This window comes from Buceros rhinoceros, unplaced genomic scaffold, assembly GCF_000710305.1.
Source record: "Buceros rhinoceros silvestris isolate BGI_N320 unplaced genomic scaffold, ASM71030v1 scaffold19077, whole genome shotgun sequence".
NCBI classification, from domain to species: Eukaryota; Metazoa; Chordata; class Aves; order Bucerotiformes; family Bucerotidae; genus Buceros; species Buceros rhinoceros.
Genome location: NW_010422985.1, coordinates 23,414 through 33,055, shown reverse-complemented (window position 1 = coordinate 33,055; position 9,642 = coordinate 23,414). Strand labels below are relative to the sequence as shown.

General features: G+C 36.7%; 1 protein-coding gene across 1 annotated transcript in view; it reads right to left on the bottom strand.

Moving 5' to 3' along the window:
• The window catches only part of ZNF280D (zinc finger protein 280D), a 45,704-nt gene that overhangs the window by 17,159 nt on the left and 18,903 nt on the right, over nucleotides 1–9,642 (bottom strand). Inside the window, exons 7-14 of the mRNA XM_010140274.1 lie at nucleotides 8,764–8,990; nucleotides 6,232–6,389; nucleotides 5,748–5,848; nucleotides 5,505–5,651; nucleotides 4,776–4,910; nucleotides 3,000–3,241; nucleotides 1,692–1,832; nucleotides 1–57 (exon numbers count right to left, since the gene is read on the bottom strand). Coding sequence (XP_010138576.1) covers nucleotides 1–57; nucleotides 1,692–1,832; nucleotides 3,000–3,241; nucleotides 4,776–4,910; nucleotides 5,505–5,651; nucleotides 5,748–5,848; nucleotides 6,232–6,389; nucleotides 8,764–8,990 — 1,208 coding nt within the window. The remainder of the gene's footprint in view (nucleotides 58–1,691; nucleotides 1,833–2,999; nucleotides 3,242–4,775; nucleotides 4,911–5,504; nucleotides 5,652–5,747; nucleotides 5,849–6,231; nucleotides 6,390–8,763; nucleotides 8,991–9,642) is intronic.

Here is a 9,642-nt window from a genome sequence, read left to right as displayed (position 1 = left end):
TCTTCCGAATGCTTCTTATAAATCCAAAATCTTTTACTTGGACGAGCACTGTGAAAACTAAGGATAAGAAAACATTACCGCTTAGACTGGTTTTCTGAGTACTTTATTCCACATACCCCCTATGCTGTATGTGGTACTGCAATTTACTTATGGCAATACATGAAAACAGAAGGCTCAATTACTGACCTGCATTATTCTAAAACATTAAATTGCTGAAAGCTTACGGGCTTATGAATCTCAGCTCGCTCTAGTTTAAAAAAGTTTGGGAGAGAAAGGCTTAACTTCATCAGCACAGTCTTGCACAAACAATAAACTGCTGATGGAGGCAACGTAACTGTCTAGCTGTTGAAGCACCGTGGCTATAACTACGCAGTGCTCCACAAGAGCGAAGCTTTGCTGAACTCACGCATCCTAAAGAGATGGTTTTAAATGAGGTAAGTAAAATCTTCAGAAAATATGCAGGTTAAGTATGTGTCAACACTGTTCTCCCATGTGAAAGAAAGTGAGCAGCTGAGTACAGGGGCTGCTACTGGGAACACCCTCCCTCTAACAATCTTCCTCCTCACCATCCCTTGTTCCTTACACTCACTGAAGATGTGATGATAGGTGCTGCAAGGGTGTAAGTAGGGGAGCCTTAGTGCATCAAGGAGACAAAGCCCAAAAGACTGGCTATTTTACTGCATGGCTGGATTTGACAACACTCAGAACATGGGCAACAGCAGAAAAAGTTTACCTTAGACTGTTCCCTCGCCTTCTGGAGAAAAATTCTCTTGTACAATCAGAATTAAGCACATGAATTTTTACTACCTTTTAAGCATGCAACCAAGATGTTATAGGTATAAAAAACACATCAACTATTTCAGCCTCGGACTTCCATAAGTCGTGACATTACTATGAATATGTAAACATAAAATATATAGAAAAACCTGTAAAGACTTAGGTCACAAGTTTGAGAATTCTAGCATTCAAAAACGCGAGGCATTTTATACATACACGTATTAATAAAGCCAACTTCATTCTATATTTTTCTAAAATACATTTGGCTTGTTCTGGGCACAGGAGTAAAAAGTAGGTTTTCGAATTTTTGTTTTACTGTCACTGTACATAATCTGTGTCTAATTGTTGCATAGTATAATTCTAGAGTTCTGAGAAACTAACACATTTGTTTTCTCAACAGCGTTTTTTACAGCTGTCATCACCAATACCCTACACTGCCTCAACCAGTGACAAATCTGCAAAATGAGATGTGATTTTTATGGGTGAACAGAGAAAAAGTATCCACTTGAGTATGCTACTTTAGGTATCCTTTGCATGGTATTCTGAGCAGAGATTTCATTAGCAGTAGCTGTGGCTGCATGCATTCAGCACTTGTAAAATCCGATGAGGTATTCAATGTGAAACCCAGAGATCACGCAACAATTGGTCATTATTTGTTAAGTCTGGCTGAAAGACTTACTATGGGAGATCCCACAGAAACTCTGTTAAAGACAGAACACTGCCTGAACCACTGGATTAAGGCAAAACAAGAACACAGGGTTCAGGCCCTCTTTACAAAGTAAAAATCCAACCGTACACATTTCCCTGCCAGTCCTATGACTCAGTTCAAAATTCAACTAACAGAAACACTTAATACACCTTGAATTTCGGAAGCCTTTCATAACCCAATAAAAAAAACTTTGAAAAACTCTTACCTCATCATGTGATTCACATAGGCTTTGCTGCAGCTAGTATTGTATCTGCATAAGCTACAGTGGACATAAGCAGGAAAATGGCTTGCAAAATCTTTTATGTCTGAGTAACACTCAATGCATTTGTGCACTCCCAAATGATACCTAAAGGTAACATGAGAAAGTTAGTAGTTAATATCAACAGTTTAGGAGGAGATAACTATTTCAAACTTTATGCTTCAAGGCAGTAGCAAGCTTGCCTATGTTAGGGAAAAAGTGAGAACGTAAAAATGTATCAGTTAAATACTTATTACAGGTTATGCCAGCATACAAGAAAACTTTTTCTTGATTTATACTCTCACTACGATGATCTTAAAATGAAAGTTAACATAAGCATCTGTTATTGGCCACTCCCAGAAACAAGATGGTGCAGTAGATGAGAATCTCTAACTTCAGCCGCTGCTGTTGTGTCTCTGTACTGGAGAAGGATTTGAAAGAAATGCTGCACCCATCACAATGCACAGAAAAAGCCTACGGCTTTCCTGTCTCCCCTGATATTCCCCATAAGTTTTGAAATGCCTACAAAACAAGAATATAATGTTACTCTTCCCCAGTTTTGCTGGCTGTTTTTCTGTGTCTCAGAGCTACAAATGGTGAGTGTTAGTGAGCTCTCAGAGAGCTACAAACCTTATTGGGAGACGCCTACAACCTTTGTCAAAGAGAAGTGCTAACTTCACCTTAGCCAATGAAGTTATATTCTAGTCCATAAAACACCCATTAAATTATTAATATAAGGACAGCAAAACCCAGTAAATTGTAAACCTAAGGACAGCGTTCTCCCAACTGCTTGCTTTTACTTACATAATTTATTATTTTTGGTAGCTCCCCATAGTAAGGTTATTTCCCAGGACAGACAAGACTTAATCTTTTAAACAATGTGTTCAAATAAAACCTTAAAAAATAATTTTTCCTCCATAAGAAACCATGCAAAGAACTCCCAGGCAGATTCATTTCCCTCCACAGGCCACTTTTAAACGTAATCTGCCTAATGAGTCAGACAGTGGCTCTGTGCAGAGAAAAATTCCAAGTTAGAACAGAAGTTTCCAGAACGTTTCATCATGAAGTAGTCTACCACCAACAAAACTGGTGAATGAAGATTCAGAACTATAATCACAGTACCAGTATGTGAGAAGTTTGTGCATCTGCTTTTTCCGTAAAACTGAAGTGTCAAATTTTCTGTATTGCAGTATTAAATGTCATTCAAACATCAATAACTGATCATTTTATTACTTTTCAAGTATATTTAAGATATTTTTAATGCTAATATTTTACCTTAGATTATGCAATGCTGAATTCATAACTTTTTTTCTTTTCCTGTTGGTCCATGCATTTTGCTTCTTCAATGTAGTCTGTTTTGCTTTCGCTTTTGACCTATTTGTATTAGATCTGTTATGATTTTTAGTGGCTGAGTTTTTAGCTTTAGGTGATAACTGAAATGTGGAAGTGCTTGTACTAACAGAAGATGCAGCTGATGATCCTGACTGAAGAGATCCAATAGATGCTCGAATAGTTACCTACAAGTATGAAATGAAAAAAATTTCTATTTAGATTTAAGCTTCCAAATTCCCATTTCTATTTGTCTCAAAGTTTAAGCCACTTTAGGACAAAGATCACAGCATAAAAGACACTCCTCAGTAAAGACTGCTTTGAAAAAAATACAAAATACTGTTGACTAGAGCAAACCTAACCTCAGCAGCCTACTGGATGCTCTTGTTTTGGGGGAAATAGACATGACAAAACACACCGCTCTCTTTTCAGATCTGCAACTGGCTACATCCTTTCTTAAAACAAAAGAATGTAGCTATGGAAAAGAAACAGACAAGTCAGGCCAACTAGCCCTGCTAAAAAGAGTATCAAACAATGCCATCAGTACCTGAATTTAACAAAAGCCCTGTGTCTTGTTGCCTCATGATTAGCCAATCTACTTCCTTCAGATTCTTTTGCTCCTTGTCCTAGACCCCCAAGGACTAATTCTGGTTTCTGACCTCTGATCTGACATTATCACACTTCCTTGTCTTGCACTAAAATGTGGGTTTCCAGTTTTCACTTGCGGCATGTCTCCTAATGATACTTCTTGCCCATAGTCATAGTTTAGAAGCACCTTACCTTCAAAACCTGGTTCCAAGCTCTCATTCTCATCATCTACTAACATCAAAATTTTAGCATAATCTAAGCTCTTATTAGACCATGGAGACCCTGAAATCTGCAGAAAATTGAGATCGTCACAGATTAGAGAATCAGGACTTTACATTCTGCCAAACACACAGTGAACATCCACTTCAGTCATTTTCCCTTCCTGATTCTACAGCAAAAGAACTGTGAAGGGATGATCGAAATGTTAATTTTCTTCTTCCTTTCAACTGAAAGGACAGATGTCTTCAAACTTCATTAAAAAACAGTATGAGAAAGTCCTGAAATCTACAGGAAAATCCTAGTCTAAGTGGTTCCTTCTCAAGAAATGGAAGAATGATTAAAAGATAATTAAGTGTTCTGATGGGACCTACGTTACTACATAAAACACTTAGCAATTGTGGGTGTTTTTTCCCCCTCTTCAAATGCCAGAACCAAAAAACCAAGATGACCAGGTGAACTCAGTTTTAAGTACATAGTGTCTCCGGAGAAGTAGGTCTTGCACTGTATGATTTTTTCTGCTACCATCTTCCACAGCTTGAAAATCTTTCACAAGAAATAATTCTGAGCCCCTCAGAGCAACATCCAAACTATCTCATTTTCTCCTAGTGCAAGAAAGGATAAATGAGAGGGGCAAATTAACCAAGAGCTCAAGAAAGCAGTGGCACTAACTGTACCGACATATACGTGTATGAAAGAACAGGACAGACAGCAATGTGACAGATCACCAGGAAGAAACCATAAACCGTGCCCAGCAATTCTTGCAACGGGAGGGTTTTTTTAGTTAGAATTTTAGAGATAGCAAAAAAAAAAATTGCTTTGGAAAAGAAAGGAGAAAAGCACTTTTTCTATTCCGCTCCTTTCTCTAACAACAATTTTTTCCTTTGTCCCCTCTAATTTTCCTGTCTGAACACTTACCTTTGTTCCAGGAGGCAATCCTTCTAACTGTTTGGGTTTCCTAAATGTTCGGTGATGCTGAGTCTTGTGATCCATTTTTTCTTTGCACGTCAAAAATTGCAGTCTGCACTTAGTGCAACGGTATATTCCTTTTTTCTTTTAAAAACGCAAGAAAATCTATAGTAAGCACGAACATCATGATAACCAAAACTCCATCCCTAGCTAGTCTGAAGCAATTGTTATCCAGTTTCTAAACACCAAGTGGACAAACTCCTAATATTGTACAAAGCCAAGATACTGTGTAGGAATTAAAAGAACACTTAAACACTTGAAAATGCAAGGCAGTATCATTACTAACATGAGGAGGAAAACAGGTTACCAGTTACAAGATGACACGACTTCATCATCTTTCTCTATTTGTACTAGTGAAAGGTTTTCTAGTACCATCCAGAAAAGCCAAACATACCACGACAACTTAATGAAGAAATCAAATAGCAGAGATACTCTTTCAAGGATATTCAGACTTTTTTCTTTTTAAACATGGAGCTGCAGTCACACAGAAACATTTGGCAATCTAACAATTCTCTTAAAGACTTTCAAAAGAAGCAGTCATAATTCTTCTACTGTATTTTATTAACTATTCTTATCCAGTAACAACCACACAAATCAGCTATGCTTTTTTCCCCCAGAGAGATTCATTACAAGTCTTTAGCATTTTTCGAGCATTAAGGATTGAAAACATCTGCTTACCTGATGCCTCATGTAATGATGCATATACGGTGCTCCAATTTTAATTACTTTGAGGCAAAATGGGCACAGCAAATGTTTCGTATTTTCATGAACTGTTCTAAAATGTGTTTCTACATCTGAAAAAGCTGAGGATCTATAGTTGCATACCTGTAACAAAAGGTTTTACTTTCTAGTTAAAAGTTTATTGACAGTAAAGACAAGGGGGTAGTGTCATCTAAACGCAAAGCAGTCACTCTGAGATACCTGGCAAACATACGGCATTTCACCTGGCTTATGATTGTCCTTCATATGTTGCAAAAGAACTTGCTCTGTTTCAAAGGATAATTCACAGATTTTACAAATCGCTAGAAAAAGTGAAAAGAAAACAGTAAAAATTTGTTTGGCATGTTAAGTAGATAAATTCTAATGTATGTATAACCTATAGAGGCAAAGCAATCAAACGATGATTCTACGCTTCAGAAGAAATTCCCTACGCAATTTCAGGAAGCCAGGAGTGCAAGACCCTTCAACAACATGAGTTCTTGCAGTCAGGCCTTCAATTAAACAAAAAACTTTTTAAAATTCCACACGCCCCTCCCCATTGCTCTACCAAATTGAATGAGTGCTCAGCTCCTACATTAAATCTCAAGATTATTGCTCTTCAAAATAAAGCTATTGTATTTTAAATTACAAGCCAGAAAATTAAGTCAGAAAATATCTAAAAAATTTAGGACACAACCCAACTTACTAGATGACTCGTAAGGCGTGTGTGTACTTTCAATGTGGCACTGCAGCTGGAATGGGGTGGGGAACTGACGGTAACAGTGCTGGCAGGTGGTGTGGCTTTCCCAGCTTTCACTGCTCTGCTTCTCAAGCTCCAGGTGATGTTTCATGTGGTTCATAAACCTTTAAATGATAGCGAATATGTGAAACCCCCCGACATTTAAACTTCCACTGTATATATCACATGCAAGATGTGCAGGATTCTTCAGAAACTTTATTCTGTAAGGACTTCTCAATTTCAAAAACAACTAAGTATTTGTTTTAAAAAAAAAAAAGCAACAAAAAGTTAAGCAAGCTAACTATGCCAGAAATCATCTTTCAAAGCTTAAAGAAATCTTGACTGTAAGAAATATGTAACATATCTGAAACATGTTCTAAGACTAAGCAATCTATTGCATTTTTCATGTTTGCACAGATAAATACTTGCCTTAAAGAGAAATTAGAACAGGCAACAAAAACAAAACTTCAGCTGTTCACACTTCAGAGTCAGAAAGCCACATTCTGAAAACAGTGTAACTTCAGCTCTGCTGAAAATTATTAAGCAGCAAAACCATATCTGCAATTAAGACAGTATAGCTTTATCTGAAACCACCTCCATTCAAAACTGGCAGGGTTCCGGGAGCTGTTCTTTATATAAAGCATTTAGGACTGAAGTTGGATTATGAAGGACAGTTATAAAAGAATATCACTGTACAGCTGGCAATCAAAAGAATATGAGAAACTTGGTGGTACATTACTTCAGGTTACCACCTTTTCCTCGTTATCGTGTCCACCTGTCTGCAGTAGGAACCTATTCCAGCTGAGAAGTCTAGGTACCCACGACAACATTGGCAGGTCACAGTTACTGTGACACAAAGACAGTTTAGTTGCACAACCTACTACTGAACTTCAAAATCTGTTCTGTTTTGACTATGTTCCATCTCAGTACAGCCAGAGGAACTATTAAATGTAGGTCACACACATAAAAGGAACATAGTTCTGTGGTGACCTTGGAATTGGAAAATACAAGTGAGCAAGGAGAATAGTCTCAAGCTCAAGCTTCTAGTATCATGCATTTGCTTTAAAAAAGCAAAGAAAAAAGCAAAAGAAAAAAGCTAACTGAAGATATCCAGGTACCTAGGCAGAAGAAAGGAATGGACACTAGTACTGCATATTACCTTAACAGAAAATTACTCAACGGTGTGTTCGACCACTGATCCTTCAAAGGAAGCAGGGAATTACCCTGACAAATCAGTTTGTACTCTTCTGAATTCAGGTCCAGAAAACTTTCACGAGTAGAGAGGTACTATGCTTTTATTTTGTCCTCTATAAATGCTTACAAGTGTAAAATACACATTGGAACAAAAATTCTGAAAATAGAGAACTATGGAACAGAGCTTTAAAGTTACAGAAAAAATTAATTGGCTGAAAGTTGACTCTAGTGAAATTAGAAGAAAAAATCAAATGCTCATTTTGCATGACTTGCTGTGGAACACATAGGCACCATAGCACCAACAGCTTATGCTATGATGCTGAAATAGTGCCTGAAAGATTTTTTAAAATGTATCTTAAGATTCTTTCTGCAGACTACTTCTCATCATACTGCAACAAAAGCTTATTTGAAAAGTATTATACACACAAAACCAGAAGAAAAACCTCTCAGCCCATATCAGACATTTTAATGCTCTTAAAAAGATAAATTGCAAGGGAAGAAATGCCAAAATTAATAGTAACTATGAAATCACGAGTAAACTCTTTTAAAGTCTAAGAGAATACAATATTTTCAAGCTGCTTAAGAGAAATTACAGGCACTTTTACTCAAGATTTACACATCCTTAATGAGTAATAACAAATGTAATGTTTGTGATTATGTGAACCTTTTGTTGTTCAACAATATGGGTCTAATGTTAGTATAAACCTGTTCGTTTTAACTTGTTGGAAGGAATAGTTCATTTTGCAGTTCTACATTCTGCTACTTGAGCTTCCCTTGAAGAATGCATGTAAAAAAGTTCAATGACCTTAACTTCCAGAAGAACAATGACACGAACTCATCTACCTGCTAGAACAGCTTACCGAAGGTGTTTGTTGTTTTTTTTTTTTTTTGCAGCATTTGGAAGTAAAATTATTCCATCAAAATAACAGATGTTACTTAAGTAAACCACCAACTATGAGTCACTGTGCATCCCTAAAGGGAATTAACACTTGCATCTTCTGATACCACCATCAATCCAGATGGCAAATTGTAAAATGCTTTGTGTTGCCCTTTCTAACCTCAAGGTCCTACAACTGCTCTCATTAAAACTGTATTGTTTATGTTAGACACCATTAGAATTTGTACTCTAATCTTAAGTCATGGCCATACGTGCACAGTAAATATTAATTAAATTGCTGTTCAGTTACCCAATATTACCAGTTTTCAATAAGAAAAAATTCTAGACAAACAAATTATTAATGCATGATACTAATTGCTGTAGGCTGCAAGTGATTAAGAAATAATTAAGGAAGGGAGTTCAAATACCTTATGTTATTTTTAAGAACTTTCAGACAACTGAAGCACTTAAATGTTGTATGCGTCTTCTGCTCCTGTTGTACCTGCTGGGTGTCACCTTCATGTTTCCCGTAATAAAAGTCGTTAACTAACATAATCAATTTTCCTTTCTCAGATTCAGCAGTCTTGTTCATTGTGCTCGAGCATTCTGTTTTGGCCACTCCCAGGAAGCTATTTACCATATCTGGACAACAATACTGGATGGAAAAGGGGAGGAGAAGAGACCGATAAAGACAAAGGTATCAGCCTGCTTTATCAAACTTCACGCATGACAACAGCATTTTAAAAACTGAATCCACGCACTAACTAGACTTAGATGCAAAGCTCAGTTCTGTCACACTGACTTCATTCATGTTCCTGTATGAATTTCGAACAGTAACTCATCTTTAGGTAGTGCTTATGTAATACATTATAAAAACTGAAAAGGGATTATTCTCGTAGATTCATATAAGATAAATTTAAGCTAGAAATCAGAATACCAGTGTTGTCTTACTCATTAGAAAAACATCTACTACATTTAAATTTAACAACAAGAAAGAGAAAAGCAGCTTCTACTGCTGACAAGGATAAGTTTGCTGAGCTTATCTTGTATTTGTTTGGGGAGGACATTTGTTGAAACCTGCAAAAATTCTTTCCAGCATTTCTGAAATTCAGAAGTTCAAGTCACAAAACACACATTGTTCAAGTCTGCACAACTTTGTCAAATCATACATAATAAATGCTTAACCCAATAGCTGTATTATGAAACTTAACACTTAAAAATCATGAAGTACTTCATACAGAAGATGCCATGAAGTTTCTCCACAGTGAACAAAATTAGAACGTTTCAGAGGACAGATCTTTCTCCTG